The sequence below is a fragment of the Onychomys torridus genome, chromosome 5 (genome assembly GCF_903995425.1).
Source record: "Onychomys torridus chromosome 5, mOncTor1.1, whole genome shotgun sequence".
In the NCBI taxonomy this organism is placed as follows: domain Eukaryota; kingdom Metazoa; phylum Chordata; class Mammalia; order Rodentia; family Cricetidae; genus Onychomys; species Onychomys torridus.
Window position 1 is genome coordinate 114,488,789 of NC_050447.1, and position 18,879 is coordinate 114,507,667.

Consider the following 18,879-nt stretch of genomic DNA (forward strand, 5'->3'; position numbering starts at 1 on the left):
ATAATATTGTTCCCTCTGTGTCTATCATAGCTATCTACCAGTCAGGGATCCTTAAGAGTTCAATTTTCTACTTGTCCAGAGTCTATGAGCTATACTGAAGTGGTACCAAGAAGTTTAAAGAAGATGAGCACACGTAGGTTCCTCTACATTTTCAACCTGGTCATCCACAGCTTGACCAGAACTGACTACAGTGGGTGTCTTTGTTTTACAGCCCAGAAGGTCATAGATTAGATTAACAGCAGAGCCAGAGGTCACAGCTGGTTATCTTCCCCGTCTAAAGTCCCCCCCCCCCCCCAGAATGTCCCTCCGGAGACTCAGCTCCACCTAGGAATTTAGTGCTGTTGCTGTTAAGCCATGGGATTTTTAAGCATTTGTCCCAGGTTGCCTGGTTTTGATGGTTTTCAATATAGTGTATTGGCAAAGGATCAAAAACCTGGGGCAAGCGTGAACTCTTTTTAGGGTTCTGTCCCTAGATAAATCTTACAGGCGCCATATAATGATGAAGTCTTGACACCCACTCACCCAAAAGATAGGTTTTATTAACAATAAAACAACCCTTTGGATTCCAGCCAGCATTACAATGTTGGCACTGGATCATATCTGACTGCCTGTCTAGACAAATCCCCTAACATTCAGGTTCTAGGAGAAGAGAAATAAGAATTACGTTAAACAGGAGTAGGAACATCCAATCCATTTGATTATGATGTATTTCTAAAAATGATATCATTTCTCAAAAGTCAAAATGCACAGCTGTAACATCTATAAAGTGCTTGAAAGAATCCTCTTATTTTTATATTCATATGTCTTTATCTTCCTATACCAAAGTCTGAGTGCAAGGTTATACTTAAATACATTAATTCAAATATACCACCATCCTTGTCAGAACCCATTTCATGAAACTGGGATTTTGCCCTTTGCTGGGACTCTTGCAGAAGTTACTTGAAAGGGGGTAGAGAGATAACTCAGTTTGTATATTGCTTGCCTTGCAAGCATGGGGACCTGAATTCAATCACAAGAACCCATGTGAAGAAATGCCAGACATGGTGGTACCTACTTGTAATCTGGTACTGAAGAAGTGAAGACAGGTCCCTGGAGCTTGCTGGCCAGTCAGTCTAGCCTAACTGGTGAGCTCTAGGTTATGAAAGACCCTGACTCAAAAAATCAAGGTTGTTGATACATAAAGGAACTAGAAACCTGATGCTGCCCTCTCCCCCCCTACACACATGCACATACCCACATGAATATGAAACCCTTCCCCAGAGTCACTTGATCTGGGGTTGCTGCTTTGCTATTATCTACTTATCCTGCAAGCTCTTCTAAGAGTTTTCAAGCTTGGGTCCACACCCTTGTCTAAGAGGTGGTACACTCATACACCATCAGTATTGCCGCTGAGCAGTGGTCACAAAGCTGTTTCGGAAGCTATGGCACTTTAGTTCGCTATGCTTCTGAGAACAGGTTTCTGTAATGCTAAAGTCTAGACATATACTCCAAGATTCTTGGCATACTCAGAGAGGGATTCCAAAAGACTTGGGAGAAGTGGTTATCTTAGAGATCGCTAGGAGGTTCGCACTTGGCCTGAGTGAGATCTTATGCTTCTAAGTATTTTTTTAATATTCTCATGAACAAATGGGGGCTAATCCTATAGGAGGAAGTTAGTTTAGGGTTAAGATCTGTTACAAACCCTCGTCATCATTAAATTGTGGCCAACACTTCCAGGAGTGCAATTCTGTGCTTCCATCCCATAAAACCAGTGAGGCCATTATTTTTAAGCAGAAGGAAGTAGGAAAGATAGGATGGTAGCTTAGGGTAGAAGAGATCTTTTCTAGTGGACATTCATAACTGAAGGTTTTTTTCATTGTTACAGTGTGTGTATACATGTCTGTGTTACTGGAATCTAGTCCTGGGGTGCTGCTGGGAGCACAGACCAGCCCTCCACTGGCTAGAGAAATGGCTGCTAAATTTCATCAAGAGAAAGTCTAGTCTCCATCCTCGTACTTAAAACAATTGACAACTGCCTCTGTCTCCACATCTGCAAAGTCAGGATAATAAACAAGTTCTTCTTAGAAGTATTATGAGAGCTCATGAAATTACATACACCAAACACTCTGATTCCTCCAGGAGGAAGAGGCTCTAGGAGGTGGGAGCAGTTGCCAGTGTTCTGTGCTGAGCTCAGGGAATCGTGTCTTAACCATATTCGTCCTTGCCCCAGAAGAAAAACTCCTCCAGGAAAGGAACACAGACCAGAAATGATCTCATCATGATTATACCTGCCACACCAAAGGCAGGCACAGCTCAGAGAAGGAAATTCCTTCCCTTCAGCCATGAACTAAGTTGCATCTGTAATTAAGATCTTAATAAGGAGGGTGGGAGGGTGGTTACAGATGCTGCAGGCTACGAGGCAAGGAGCTACCTGACCAGGTTTAAAGCAAGAACAATTGAAATACAATCCCCCACTCAGGTGTGCCAAGCAAGCCCACATTTCAAAATGAGCTTGCTTTCATTTCCAAGATGCCTATTCCTGAATGAAGATATAAAAGAGTACCTTATTATTTATGACTAAATGTTACTTATGACTCTGTGAAGAACCCAGCCAAATCCTCTTAAAAAATGTTCTTATAATATGTTCCTGCAAAATGTGGCCATAAGGGGACTGGGATAGTGCCTTGGACAGTTGATTGATCTCTGGGGCCACTCGTGTTGACCATCTGTAGAGTGGCCATGTGTTCTTGAACTTTCTATAGCAGTCCTCAGTTTCAAATATCCTTCCCATTGTTAGACCATACGTCCCATTCTGTGGTTTGTGAAATGTGGATACATCCATGGAAATTACACAACACACACACACACACACACACACACACACACACACACCCCAAAGTATGTCATCAAAACAAAGGATAGCCTTGAAAATATATTTCTTGCTAAGGAATCTCTACCTTGGTTGAATTAAGAATTCAAGAGAAAAATGGGTATTGGTCAGAATCTGTGATGGGGAAAATGAATGTCCTCTGATGACATGATGACCTTTAATAAAGAAATGGGACCTCTGTACGTCTGGGATATTGTCTAGGAATCTACGTCACAGTGCAAGGGGCCAGGAAGAAAAGGCTCTTGGTCTTTCTGTGGTTCCTGCCCCCGGGTCCCATCTTCATATCACACGGAGCTTGGTGAAGAGTGCGACTGGGATCATTGCCCAACACTGAAGCTTTAGCCCAGGAAGCTGGAGCCCCAGGATTCTGCTGTCTGTGTTAGTCCCTGGGTCATTTTCCAGTCAAGCTTTAAGCTGTCTTTCAAGTGGCCAGGAACAGAAACAGAATCAGCAGATGACCAAAATTAAAGACAACACTCTCCAAGAAAGCTGAGTGTGCACAAACCTGTGTGTCTGCCCTCTCCAGGGTGAAGGCTTTGCATATTACTGCTAATTCTAGGAGGTGGTGGTCCTTGGAGGGTAGAGAAGCCCAGATCCATCTTTATCAGGAAGGAGCAGAGCCATGAGGGACAAAGAAGTCTGAATGAGTTTCAGCTGCTTTGCCTATGGGGCACTAAGTTCAATTAAGCACCATAAACCACCAACTACTACCGATGAGTTTACCGTTAAAATACCGGAGTCACCAGAGGACTTCTGCCTAGCAAAAAGCAAGGACAAGTATGCAGGACATGTCACACCGTTGAAACACACAGCACCTCAACAGAAGGGGAGGAGACATGCTTCCAAGCTGAGCCTTCCATGTGTTTTGATTACTACAACTTTCCACTGAGCCTCACAGATGAAACTTGTCCCTCATCTGCGTCCCCATAAGAATAAATAAAGAATTAAAATTGATTTGATTTCAAAAGGAGCCAACAAACATTTTTGTGGTTGGCAGGGCTTGTACTTTCACACATCCATTGGTTGTTCCATCCTTAATTCTGGTAAGAATAAACGTCAGAATTTCATACAGGAACTGTGTGTGTGTGTGTGTGTGTGTGTGTGTGTGTGTGTGTGTGTGTAGTTGTTCATGTGTATACGCACATGTGTGTGCCAGTGCATGCATGCACAGAGGGCAACAGCAGGCGTCTTCCTCAATCACTACCCACATTGGGTTTTGAGACAGGGTCTCTCACTGAACCGTAGAGCTCACCTATTCATCTAGCTTGCCTGGCCAACAAAGCAGCAGGGATCCCCTTGTGTCTGCCTCTCCAACACAGGGGTCATCGGCTTTTTACACGGGAGCTAGGGATCAAACTTCGATCTTCACACATGCACAGGAAGCACACTGAGCCATCTCCCCAGCCCTTCCACTGATGATTTTAATATCTCCATAGTCGCTGTTCCAGAACTTTACCTCAGTCACAACAAGCTGCTGTCACACACCATCAGTAACTATATTCTCTGGAGTACTAATTCCATTGTCCCTAGATGATATGCCTCCCTCAAGTAACCCAGATCACATTATCTATTAAAAGCACCCTATAAAAGATTTAGCCTTCCAAGTTAGGGGTGGAAAAGGTCTCTAACAAGACCACTTGTCTTACAATGAAGAGCCTTCAGGAAGGGTCCTGGCAGCAGATGGAGGCTCCTCTGGCATGCAGAGTCCTCATTAGCTAGTAAGAACTACCGCAGGGAGATGACTGGAATGTTCAAAGTAAATAAGACAGAGGGGGTGTTGTTGACGAAGTCTAAACAGGGCTTTGGGGAGTTTTGTCTTCTTTCCATGCCCATGTTCTTTGCAATCAGTTATTGCCTAGGAAACCAGCAGCTCTGGCATTTTACGTTGGAAATATTGTATTTGTTCCCAAGGGCCCTCTTGCATTTGTCTTGGCAGAGAAGCCTGGTAATTAAGTCTATACGTTTCTGAGGATAGTGCCACAGCCTGGGGGCTAGCATTCCAAATCAATTTGTCCATTACTTTCTAACCCTAAAATGATCTAAAAATAGATACCTCTTATTTTACATTGACGTCACTGGGTCTGCAGCAGGATAAGAAAGAGTTGATCATGAACTTCCCACATAACCCCCAACTCACTTTCCATGGATTGCATCTATTTAAATAAATGGCTTTCTCTTTTCCTCACAGCCTTTTGTTAAGGGTAAATAGTCTGTCCTACCCCTGATGTGGTATATATGTCATAAATGTATGTGCATGTGTGGTGAAAATGCATGTACTATGGATGAAAGAAGACATTGGCTGTCCTGTTATGTCATCCTTTGTCTCATTCCCTGAGAAAGGGTCTCTCATTGAACTTGGATCTCACCATTTTAAAAGCTAGGCTACTTAGCAGCAAGCTGAAGCAATCCTTCTGTAGCCATGCCCCCCATAGCACTGGGGTTATAGGTGTGAGCAGCAACAGAGCTTTTAACATAGTGCTGGGGACTTGAACTCGGGTCCTCATGCTTGTACAGTGAGTGTTTTTATCTGCAAAGCCATCTTCTGTCCCAAGAGGAAACAACTATAGAGAAGGCTTCTTCTTGTTTTGTTTGTTTGTTTGTTTGTTTGTTTGTTTTTCGAGACAGAGTTTCTCTGTGTAGCTTTGTGCCTTTCCTAGAACTCACTTGGTAGACCAGGCTGGCCTCAAACTCACAGAGATCTGCCTAGCTGTGCTGGGATTAAAGGTGTGCATCACCACTGCCTGGCGAGAAGGCTTCTTCTTAAACCTTTTGCTATATAATGTGAGTATCTCTATGTATCTGCATCTGTTTAGGTATATATCTCTCTCCATGGCCAAGGGCTCTGATTGCACCTTAGCCATGACAAAGTCACTGTCATCTTCCATCACTATTTATGGATTTGTGTGTCTATCTATCTATCTATCTATCTATCTATCTATCTATCTATCTATCTTTATAAGATCATATAACAAAAGTGACATAAATACCCATTAGTTATCAAATGCCTACTATGTTCTAAGAACCAATGACTTTCATATACTATATTCTTGCAGCTATGTAATAAGACAAAGGTCTAAAGTAGTTGCTGAAAAACATACTGTAAGAAAGAAGCAAAAGTGGAATTTGAAACACATGTAACTCTTTCTATGTCATAGGACATTGGAGCCCTTGGAAAGGCTGTTGGCATAGGTGTTTTCTGTAACTCGGCATTGAGTACAATATTTGCTGAGTACTCTCTAGGAGGCAGGTCCTGTAATTTCAGGAATCCCAAGGTTTGTCAATAACAACGAAGAAACCAAGCCTAGGAGACATTGGCATGTGGGGGCTGTGTGCTATAGGCATGCTGCTGGGTCCCTGTACCTGGGATCTGCATTCAGACCATGTACACTCTTGCTGGGGAATAATCAGTAATACTCAACCATCTTAACCAAATAATTGGGGTTTAGACATAATCTTGCCACGAAACCCACCCCAACCTTTCAATATCTACCGAGTACATACTCTACAAGGAGAGCTGGGGCTGGCTAGCATTCACTGTTACTTACTCTGTGCCGGGATTTAGGATAAGAATTTATACATTGGATTAGATTTTAGAACAGTAGTATAATGCAGTTAATACTGTCTCGAATTTACAGCTAAACCTGAGGCTCTGGGAGTTTAATTTGCCCAAGATCATAGGGCCTTCAGTCACAAGAAATGGAAACGTCTTTCTCCACACACCATCTTGTTCCTATTACAAGAGTATATAAAGCCAAGTCCTCGCCTGTTCAAGACTGACAGAGCCTATATTACACTTTCAACAAGGGTTTGTCTGTCAGTCTGCCCCTACATATCAGTACAGAATAGGTCTCTTGTATTCAATGTGGCTTCCTTAAAACTGGAGTCCACTGCAGGTATCATTTAGATAGTGGTTTGATTGACAGGGGTTAATAAGTAAGGCAGTGCTAACAGCACAGGGCAGAGGTGAAAATGTAAGGTCTGTTTCAGAGATTAGAGGAGACAAAGGTTTAGGCTTTGATTGCTTTATGGAGTGGATAGATGAGGAGACTTTACTAGTGGGAAGTGATTGGCTACTCAAGTCACATAGACTTGGTGTCACATGCTCATGAAAGGAGTAGGAACCCCCACAGGGAGTTCAAAGGGGCAACGAAGGGGAGGGACAGAGAGTGTGCATTAGTGCATCATATCCATGTGGGTAGCTGGGTGGGAGCGAGCCCTACCAGTGTCTGGTATTAGGGACATACAAGGAGTGCCTATTTGAAAGGTCAGATGTGATGCTGTCACAAAGGCACAAAGGGGAGACAGACTCTGCCAAGGCTTTGAAAGGTGTCGAAGCAGGATTTGGTCTAGCTTTGTTTTATTTTGTCAGAGACTGGGGGCAGAGAACACAGAAAGGCACTTGCAACGTTCTGAGCACAAGAATGACCTGTGGTCCAATAAAAAAAAGGATGCTGGAGGGATTCAGAGTGTGTTGTACAACGTCCTAAACTTGCTATTATTAGGACACCTGCATTTTGACAAAGCCTCATCTCTGTATAGGTAAGTCCTTTAGCTCTGAAATGGGTTTACTAAATAAATATAAGACCATAAATAATGAAGCTATGTTTTTCCAAACACCCTCTGGTGCTTTTAAATCCACAGGCAATGTATAGCATTTTAAAAGCAGGTGGGTATGGAAGGGGTCCTAAATTTGAATTGAATACAACAATTTATCAAGAAAGATTTTACAGCTGAAACATCAAAGCAAAGAGAGAATTGATATTTGTGTATGTTATAAATAGTCATATTAGCTAAATCAAAGGCATGCTATAACGTCTCCCTTAAAACAGCTTTGGAAAAGTTCCTCCCCAGAAGCTTTTTGTTATATGTTTCTCTTTTTCTTGACCTACTTTGCCCCCATTCAACTGGACTACAACAATCTGAATTCCAGCTTGTAGTTGTTTTTTTTTTTTTTAAACTGTATTGCCATACTTTACCATACTTTGTGTTTTTAAAGTGAAAACATTGAAGAGTGACCTTTTTCTCTATAATGACTAGAAAATAGATGGGATTTTGGCTCCAGTAGACATGCAAGAGTTCTGAAATTTGGCAAAACTATAAAAGCTCATCAGCCACAAGAACTCACTCACAGGCTATACTTGCTGAGTATCTGCCAGGCCTTGGCATAGAGGGCCAGGGCCTCATTCTCGGCCCATATTCCGTGGGCAGGGCCCTCAGGGCTTCTGTTAAAACAAGGAACTGGAACTAGTCCCTCAGCTTCAGGACAAAGGGCACCTCCTACAAGCTACCTCAGATCCTAAGTTGGACAAGCAAGCCAAGGCCACAGATGCATGAGGAACATACCGCATACCTTACAGGGATTTTATAGAGAGCCTTCTGTTGTTGACAATGTCTCACTGTGTAGCCCTGGCTAGCCTGGAACTCATAGGGATCTACCTGACTCTGCCTCCTGAAGTCTGGGGATTCAAGACGTGCTCCACCATGCCTGGCTTCTTTATGTAGGCTCTTAACAAAAAGCCCTCACAGTTAACTATCACCCAGGCAGACTCTTCTAAGAGAAATGGAACGTTAAACACCTATGACAGGCTTCTCATGAACAAATAAAAATATCAGTAAAATAAAAACATACTAGATGTGTACTAAGCAGAAAGAGTCCCCTAGAGCAATAGCTTGCATTCCATAGCCCTCATAATTGTAAATAATTGCTAAGGCCTGGAGCCGTGTGTTTTAAGGACAAAATGAGTGGAAGTTGATTGCCCCATGAACTCTGAAGTAGCTAAACAAGATCTTCCAGTTAACAATGGGGGAGGGGGGAAGGAAAAAGAAACCTTTGGAAAGAAAAAAGAAACCTTTTGAACTTGACATAAATCTCACAATGATCCATTTTTAAGCCCATGCTAAATTTATAGTTTATGGCGCAACATAGTGTTTAAGAGATAATTCCAGACTCCTGGGTTTTACAATCTAATAATTATCTGGTTTTACTACTTAAGTAGCTCAAATTAAACAAATAAATGCCAACTTTGTATTTCACTTAGTAGAGTTACCATTGGAAAAAATGAAAAGAAGACTATTCCAAGGGAACACTTGGGATGAAATAGTTCTGAACTTTCTGGGACCAGAACATACTGGTCAGAGGGATGTTTTAGGGAGTTACAGATGACTTCTGTTTTAGTTTTTTTTTTTTTCCTCTTGGTAGTGGTTGAATCATGAGTATTAAATTGAGGTCCTTTCTAATCCCATACTCATCAGCTGGTGGTATTGGGAAAGTCACTTAGCCTCTGGGGCCACAATTGTTAGTTACATCTGGAAACAAGTGTGCCTTAGAGCTATGGGGAGAGTTCAATATGACAGTCCTGTAACTCTCCACTCACCATGCCCCTGCTTGGCATCTCCCACCTAAAGTGACTAATTCTCTCCTGAAAGAAAGTTACCTTTCATTAACTGATGGACTTCATGGCCGAAGGAAAGTGGCTCACTTCTGCTATGGTCAACATAGGGTGCCTATGGTCATTTGTTTACTTGGGGAGCTCAGCATTTTTGTTGGTGAAGTTTCCCATGATGATGATGATGATGATGATGATGATGATGATGATGATGATAGTGATGGTGATAACAACCACCACCACGTATTTTTTTTCGCTTGGCAATGTGTTTAACTCTGGGTAGACCCATCCAAGTGGAAGGCTTTCCCCAACTGCAGCTTCTCACCTGCAGTGTACATCACCAGTCCCCATGATATTTCTTTCCATAAAGAGCAAAGCTAAACATGATGAGGTCACTGAATCAAAGTGACTTTAAACTTCATCACTTTCTAAACTGTGGCACTCAAAGCTCACGTCAGCCATTTAATGTTCCAGTAATAGAGAAAATCCTTTCCCTTTTCTCTACAATACAGTCTTGATTCAACCACAGGGGAAAAGGGAGAAAAAAACCATTCCAGGCTAAATACCACCCAGCCCCATCAGTTCTGTGAACAAGGAGACTTAGCAATGGGGAGAAACACTCCCAGAAAGTCTGTTCCTTCCAGGTAGAAAGCTGCATCTCCCATGAAAAGGGGAGCCATCCTTTCTTCTCCCCACGGATGCACAAAAACGGGAAGCTGATTGTGGGGTAATAATGGATACCTGGGTCTTCAGACTGCTGGAGCATTTCCAAGACCTGTCACCCATGCTTTACAATAAAGACTCCGCTTTTTAGTTCACAGCTTTTGAACAAGATTTACAGACACTGAACAAAAGATTGATGTTAGCCTGTTGTTGTTAGCTACAGCAAGTGTTTACAGCCTTCTATCCAAAAGGAAGGGTCAGAAGCTATGCACCTCAGAGGGAAGCAAAGCCCCTACTAAGTCGGTTAACAGGATCTGTTAAGCCACTTTAACAAAATGAATTTTTGTAATACCACTGTCCTTTGAAAGTAGAGGACTCATATCTATTCACCATAAAAAAAAAGTATAATAATAAGCATGGCTAAGTCATTGCGATCTGCTACTGGGCCAAGTCACTTGGAAACTGCCTCCTTCGATGGGACGTGCTGAGCAAGTCATAATCATTTTCCAGGAGTAACCCCAGAAACCGTGGTGCAAAATGCACCGGAAAATGATGCCCGCCAAAACATGAGCACAACATTCTGTAGGCGTCAGGGAAAATAAGCCAGCTGGAGCCGTCATACTTTCAGACTCATTCAAACCCCAATAAAGTGTCACCTAGAAATGACTAATACCCATTTACTTGTACACCCAACCTATCTAAGGATGCGGGAATTCTCCATGTCAGCCCTATGACAGTATCTGGATTCTTAATTTGTTTCTACCCAAAGTGCCTAGAGTAGACAGCTTCCCAGCTCAAGTCTTTAAGGCAAACTCTGAAGAAGTGTTTTTAGAGTCTGTTAGAGACCGGTAGTTCTGATTCCTCTTATTAAGGTTCCCCATGCCGGCTCTGGACAGGCAGAGACCTGCGACTTGCCTGCTGTGATAGGAGTTAAACCCCTCTGATCTCCAGTGGCTGCTGCCGCCCCTATGTTAACTTTTCTGCACTGCCTTCCTTCACTCGGGGCAACTTTCAGAGCCAGAAGTAGTAGATCTGAAAGCGCAAGCCTGCCTGTGGGTAAACCCCAGGGCACCCTGGAAACGAGACCAGACACACAAGGGATCCCTGCACAGTGGTCACCGAGGGAAACCCGCAGGCGCAGCTTCTCGGGAGACTTGTGTAAAAGGCACGCTCTTACCTTATACTTCATCTCGGCGGTGGTCGGGTGAGCCCTGGTCCTATCCTGGTCACACAGTGCAGCACTGCCCTGCCCGCCGCTCCATTGAGCACAGGGCTGGATGGAAATGAGAACCTTCGCCTGCCTCCCGGCGCACTGCGGAGTCTGAGCTCACGCTGGAGACTGAGACCCCAAGATCGCGGCCCACATTTGCATACTTCGCCGCCATTGGCTGGTGAGGGGGGGAAGGCACTGCCTCCGCCCCGCCCACTCCTAACTTGAGAGACACTGACAAAGAGCGTGTAATATGATCATTTCTTTTCACATTATCAAAAGAAAGTGGGGAGGCGGCCCAAACCACCCCGCGAAAAGAAATAAAAATGTAAAGAGGAAAGAAATAGGAAGCAGACAAAGGAGATACATTCCTTTTGAGATCAACCTAAATTTTAAAGAATTCACAAAGCAGTTCTGATGATCATGCTTCCTGTGACCTAGCAACTAGTTCATAAACCCATTTCATTTCAAAGCTATTCACCTCACAATCTCTACATGAAACGAGTCGGGGAAACAAAAGGTTTTCTGTCTCCAGTCCCCTCCCCCCCCTTTTTTTTACTAACCACCCCTGCTGATAACTCTCTGTGTCCCATTTTCTTTCCCTTTTCTGTAGTTGTTTGCTTTTTCTTTTTCTTCTTCTTCGTTTTTCTTTTCAGTGTTCAAAGTACTTTGCAAAGTCAGCTGGTAGGAGCTGGAATCCATTTCTCCCTCAGTGAAAAGGATATCACAAGCACCAGGTTTTCACAGACCATCTCACTAGGACCTCAGAGAGAGACACATTGAGAGACCTTGGCAGTCTTTGATGAGGATAAAGGTTAAATGGGAACCCATGCAGGTCCTATAGAACACACCCTATACATCATCCCTGTCCGCCCAGCACTTTGCTCTTCGATAGCATCGCCAGATCAGTCTTTGAACACTGAGGGTTTTTTTCCTTCTGACCTCTCTCCCCACAATGACCCATTAACCCACTCACACTTATTACCCAGGAAGAAGAGTTCCCACTGTTTGATAAGCCTGGTTTAAAAAAAGAACAGATTCTCTCCGGTAAAGCACGGAACATTATTTGCATAGCGGTTCCATTTTGAGATTTCTATAGAGAAAAAGAATCTCTCAAGAGAAGACAGAAGTTCCTTTTCCTTGGGCCTCAGGACTTGGAGCATTCAATAACTATCCCCTAGTTGGGATGCATTCCAGCCAGACTGCTCGACTCGGGTGGAAAAACCAGCTCTTACTTTTTTTCCTGACTAAGCTGGACCAGACTCAGTTTTGCCTCCTGCCTTCCTCTCTAAATTCCCAATGGATTAAAACTTTTGGGGAAAAAAAAACCCACATAAAAATGATTGAAGCAAAAAGCACAGGAGAGCAGATGCCCCACACAAGTGGTTTCTGGGTGTAGGGTTTACATTTACAGTTAGTTGACAATTGGCTGTGGCTCTGAGTCCCTCATCAATGCCCCAGCAGCCTTGGTGAAGTTGATACCGCTGTTCAGGCCTCTTCCAGGTCATGGCTTCTGCTCCTTGTCCTCTGAGCAGAATTGAAGCTGTGTGATTTGTAAGGTCTTTTGGACACAGATTCGGCATGAAGCACAGTGTGGTAGAAGGACCATCCTGGCAGCCCTGCAGACACAGTAGTGAGATATGTTTGCAGGAAGCATGTCTTGCGGCTACAAACTCATGGGAGGACAATGGGTCAAAGGACTTTCTGTCGGGAAGATGTGCCCTGGGCTCCAGGAGATGGAAAAGGCACTTCTTCGGCAGTCAGGCCGAACTGTCTGTTAATGAATGTGAGCGAGGCTAAGGCACCCCATCAGAACATTGCAAAACAGTTTGCTGAAGCCTGGGCTAGGTGTCTGTGAAACTGCCTGCTCCAGCTAGAGGGCTTGATTCCTATCAGCTGACCCTCTTGTTTAGGAATCTCTACAAATTTCTTAACTTGGCAATTTTAGTCTCCTTAAGTGTAAAACAGAGAACATAATTAAATACACCTGCTGAGGTTACAGTGAGGATTAAGTGAAATAATGCCTACAGGAATTAATGATACTAAGTATGGTTGCTGGTTCCTAGTATTGTTATTTTAATATCAATGTAGGTTTTATTATATATTATTTTGCTCTTATTTATGTTATTATATATCATTACTGTTGTGAATTAAATATGTAGTTATATTAAAGACAGCTACCACTAATGTTAAGTTGCTCTTGATAATGAGTGTTGTAGGCACTCACACACAGGTGGAGAAATCCCTCCACTTGGGTCTTATTTTTATATTTTATTTTATGTATATGAGTATTTTGCCTGTATGTATATCTGAGCATCATGGGCATGCCTGTGCCCATGGGAGCCAGACCAGGCATTAGATCCCCTAGGACTGGCATTAAAGATGTTTGTGAGCTGCCATGTAGTTGTTGGGAATTGAACCCAGGTCCTCTGGAGGAGTAGCCAGTGCTCTTAACGACTGAGCCATCTCTCCAGCCTCCCATCCCTTCGTGTCTTATTTTCCATAGGCAGCGGTTTTCTATTTAACAAGCCTCACTTGAGTGTCCATCATGGTCCAAGTACCTATCTAGGAGGAAGAAGACCACAGTAGTGTAGACAAAGTTCCTGTCCCTCATGCAGGAAAATAATTGAGGGATTGTATAATATGAATTGCAGCAGCAAGTGCTATGAAAAGAATATTAAAGAGTGGAAATTTCTAGAGTAAAACAGACCAGCGTCTGTGTGGAGGGTGAGTGGGTGTCTTCAAAGAAGCTCCTGAAGGAGGTGATATTTAAACAAAATCTGAATAGCATGTGGGATGCAACCACTCCCAGAGATGAGGAGAGAACATTCCAGACAGCAGTGACACATGGACAGGACAGCAGAAGGCCTGAGATCCGTGTGTCAGGGGCCGCAATCAGTGAGCTCCGTGTGTCAGGGGCCGCAATCAGTGAGCTCCATGTGTCAGGGGCCACAATCAGTGAGCTCCATGTGTCAGAGGCCACAATCAGTGAGCTCCGTGTGTCAGGGGCCGCAATCAGTGAGCTCCATGTGTCAGGGGCCACAATCAGTGAGCTCTGTGTGTCAGGCAGGGGCTGCAATCAGTGAGCTCCATGTGTCAGGGGCCACAATCAGTGAGCTCCGTGTGTCAGGGGCCACAATCAGTGAGCTCCGTGTGTCAGGGGCCACAATCAGTGAGCTCCGTGTGTCAGGGGCCGCAATCAGTGAGCTCCATGTGTCAGGGGCCACAATCAGTGAGCTCCGTGTGTCAGGGGCCGCAATCAGTGAGCTCCATGTGTCAGGGGCCACAATCAGTGAGCTCCGTGTGTCAGGGGCCGCAATCAGTGAGCTCCGTGTGTCAGGGGCCGCAATCAGTGAGCTCCGTGTGTCAGGGGCCGCAATCAGTGAGCTCTGTGTGTCAGGCAGGGGCTGCAATCAGTGAGCTCCATGTGTCAGGGGCCGTACTCAGTGGCTAGGGTAGAGTGCACAGGACAGAGGGAGAACACAGAAGAGGAGAGCTGGGTGGAAAGGAGCTAGGAATTTTCTGAGTGTGACAGGAGGACACTGGATTGTTCAGAGCAGAAACTATTTCCCCATTTTTGCCCTTAAAATATCAAGCTGTGATCTCAGTGCAGCTGAAGTAACACAGGTCTTTGGCTTTATTGGTTGTGTTTCCTTTGAACCCTTTGGGGAAACACAAGTTCTCTCAGTGAATAAAGACACAACCCTTTCTGAATCTATTACCTGAGATATTGGATGTGAAAAGAATGCTGAGACTGGACTATATTATTGAATTATGCAGGTTAGTACCTTCTCAAAAAGGACCAGGACATGGGGCTCAGCACTCACAAGCATTCTTTTTTAGTTGCTGCCTCTTTAGCTAAAATGATGCCTCCTTAGACCCTGGTGCATTCAGGAGTCAGGGAAATGGCACCCGATGCCATCTGAGAGATTTTACTAGTAGCCATTGGACACTGTCAGGGACACAGATGGAAATCAAGCAGATGCTGGGACTTCCCATAGCTCTGGCAGAACCCTGTGGCTGTTCTGTAAGAGTGAAAGGTGAAGTCTCAGAACTAGAGCTTGTGAGCTGCCTGGGAAATCAGTCAAAGCCTCAAAGAGAGAACAAAGTGGACACCCAGAGAGGTTGGGTCCCCTGCAGTCATCTGTATCTACAACCATGCTCTGGAGTCTCCACTCTACTTGTTAGTTTTCTAACTTAAAGTCTCTCTGCATCTCTGTCTTCAGCATACTACCTATTTAATTCCTAGAGGACAGAGCAGATGACATGAAGCTTGTGTTTGACAGTCTCTCAGTGACATGTTCATGCCTTAGGAAACAGAGTAGGGACACTTTGGTGTGGACTATAATGAGAACTTCATCCCTTCCCTTTCAGTTTTCTCCCCCACAGGCCAGGCTTCCTGGCTTTGCAGGCCCTCTGTAGAGAATGCTCTAGCTAGTTGTCTGTTGTCAGGCCTCGCTCAACACACTAATGCCTTTGTGTGTGCTTGTCCACAGCCCCCATCCTGCCCACCTCGCTCTTTCAGAACAAATCCCTCCTTCCCCTGACTATACTACCATTGTACTTGGAACACAGATCTCTTAAAGTGCTTTTCCATGTTTGCATGGTCATGGTGTGTTGACGTCTGTTTCTCCGGCTTTGGGGTGGGTTCTGGAGGAACAGGGTGATAGCTGGTTGATCTTTCTGTCTCTTTATACCTTGTAGGTGTTCAAGTCCTTGCCTTATGGATAAGGAAGTAATTCAGAGTATCCCCGGGAAGGGGATAGGGGAAAAAAAAAACTTATATCTGAGAATGTCCTCCAATTTACACTTATCAGAATAGACACAGGATGCACCTTTTCAGAACCAACGCCAGGGTGCTGTCAGTTCTGGGTGAGCAAAGAACAGCATTTACAATTTCTAAGTGGCTTGCCGGGGAGGCTAAAGAATAACATTTTGAGAGATGTGAAAATTACGTATAATTCAAATTTCTGTGTCTACATGTAAAGTTTTATTGGCACACAGCCATCCCTGCTCATTTACATACTGTCTGCTGAACTACAAAGGTAAGTAGGTAGGGCTTAGGGGTTGCTCCTGAGTTGGTAAATACCAATGAGCCAAAGAACATATTTATTGTAAAATAATAAAATAGTCAAGTAAAATAGTAGTAAAATATTTTTATAAAATAATAAATAAAATGCTAGCATGTGTCTATAATCCCAGTACTGAGGAGCACTTGGTAACTTCAATCTGAATGGATGGGTGACATGAATCCCACCCACCCCCCCCATCAAAATCCACAAAGACAAAATAGACAAATAAAATAGCACTATCTGACTCTCCACAGAAAACGTGCTACTTATATTCTAAAATAGTACAAGATCTTTCTGGCTTTGGGTTCAGATCCTTCTATACAGGAAACAACAGAAGCTGAATGGAGCACAGACCAGAGGAAGCAGGCTAAGCCCTAAGCTAAGGCAAACTAGGACTCTGCGTTATCATTTCTAGTTAGATATCAGGTGTTTTTTCTCTGTACATATTAAATCATCCCCCCAAATATTGCCCATACCACTTTCCCATTCTATGTCAAGCCTATAAAACCTGCCCAAGACAAGCCATCGAGCGTTTTTTTCTTTCAGTCCAATGACCTTTGACCTGAGATCCCTCAGGTGCTGGGCTCTGAGGTAGATGTTTACAGACATTATCTCACTTGTCTTGTGTACCAGATCTAGTAGGTGAATTGTTCTTAGTTCATACATTATAACGTGGGAACTCTGCAAAGTTTTACAGTCCACACAAAGTTACAGGGCAGATGAGTGACATGCTTGGAGTAGAAACCCAGGCGCTCTCCTTCCTGAGTCAGTGTGGCCTCAACCATAGGGCCCCACTGCCCACCACGCTTCCTCTCCACACCAGTATCTGAGCCCTGTTGATGGTTTCAGGGTGGAGGCCTGGGCATATCTGAGAAGCAGATGGTGGTACTGTAACACACACACACACACACACACACACACACACACACACACACACACGCGGCTCCTTTCATTATTCATTGTCCTTTTCGGCTTACCTAAATCTCATCTTGCCCCAGCTTGCAACCCATCTCTGTCAGGAAACCTTCCCTAGAAAACTGACTGTTGCCGACACTCTCCCATCAGTCACTGTGTCTCCTGTCATCTAAGGCCAAGGTCATGACTTCCCAAATCCTACTTCCCTTCTTAAGAGATAGTCATGACTGTTTGGCCTTCTTCTCTCTACGTGTTGGATTCAACAGTCCCCTCCGACCCCTGCCAACCCCTTCAATGTATTGCAGCCATGGGCTACTCCCCCACCCCCCACTCTCTATTAGCAACAGGTATAAATTACATTTCCTGAAGGAGTTGGTAAGGAGATATCTCTTTAAAATGTGTCTCTGAAGAGGAAGGTAGCATATTCTAAAAAGGCTTGTTGGTTCATGATCCCTGGGCTACTTTAGACTTGGTTTCTCCTTCACTTGATGACAGGCCACCTGAGGCCAGGTGGGGCTCTGAATTATAAGAGTTGGAAATGACCCCTCTTACTGCATGGCATGGTAGGTCCCACACTGGAATGACTTCATGGGGCCTTACATTCAGCCAACCTTTTACTAATTGACACTGTACAGTCTTCTAGAAAATCTACCACCTCTCCCACTTCTAGCTCCAGTCCTGAGAACACAGTGGTAGACTTGAGTCCTAGGCCCAGCCCATCATCCATAAACCTGGGCACACCATCATAAGTGGAGGGATCTTGGGCCGTACCTGGACTTACACTGAAAACCTGTGCAACTGTGAAGTTTTGATGCTTAATGCCACTAACTCGGGAATACTTAATTACCACCCTCTCTCTTCCTAAAGAGCTAAGGAAGGTTGACAGCTTAAATTACACACTAAGTGAATTCACTCAACTCTAGTGAAATATGGCAAGCACTGTGGGGCTGCGCTCAGCACTTACTATTTCCTTTCTTTGAAACAGTGAGAGAATTAACTAAGGGATAAAGTTGTAAGAAAAATATAAAAGTATACAATAAAGATGTACATTTATTGGATTCTATAAATATTCAAAGGTTCACATTTCTACAGTTTATATGAACCTAGTCGGATCAAGGCATAGTGTTCACCAGAACAGAAGGGGCTTAAAGGCAAAAATGTGCAGGCTGCCGGTAAGGGTGCATGCCTGTTTTCTCTTGCCTCAAAGTGTTCTGTTCTTGCATGCTTACTTTGTCCAACTTGTGATGTGAAACTTCCATGGGAACTGCCGGTAAGTGGAAACTTTAGATTGTAGATGTTTACAAAGGTCAAGGTGATCTGCCAATACCAAATAAACAGGAAGTCCAGGACTGGACAGAGCACAGTGTTCTTTTACAGGCACTGCCCAGCGTAACAGCAGTGCTACAGAACATTTTTTAAATGATGGAGACAAAGGCTGTCTCTTGCTAATCATCATACAGTGTCACTCTTGCAAAGTACTTACTTTAAACACTCTTACTATTTTTAATGGAATTTATTTATTCGTGCATATGTGTGGGTATATGTGCTTCATTTGTGTATGTTCCTGCATGTGTGGGTGTGGATGTATACAGAGGTCAGAGAACAATATGTATGTAATGTAATGTAATGTAAGTATGTATGTATGTTCTACATGTGTGGATGCTCACAGAGGACAAAAGAAGTCACTGGATCCTTCTTAGCCCCCTTCAGCTGGAAGCTGGAGTTATAGGCAGTTGTGAGCCACCCAAAGTGGTGCTGGGAATT

At 43.9% G+C, this 18,879-nt stretch overlaps 1 protein-coding gene across 2 annotated transcripts in view; it reads right to left on the reverse strand.

Moving 5' to 3' along the window:
• The window catches only part of Nedd9 (neural precursor cell expressed, developmentally down-regulated 9), a 174,847-nt gene that overhangs the window by 37,660 nt on the left and 118,308 nt on the right, over window positions 1-18,879 (reverse strand). Inside the window, exon 1 of one of the 2 annotated variants that reach the window (XM_036188839.1) lies at window positions 11,096-11,239. The exons of the other annotated variant lie outside the window; for it this stretch is intronic. Within the exon in view, the coding sequence (XP_036044732.1) occupies window positions 11,096-11,107 (12 nt within the window). The 5' untranslated portion in view covers window positions 11,108-11,239. Of the gene's footprint in view, window positions 1-11,095; window positions 11,240-18,879 lie in introns of those variants that run through there. 2 annotated transcript variants of the gene reach the window in all.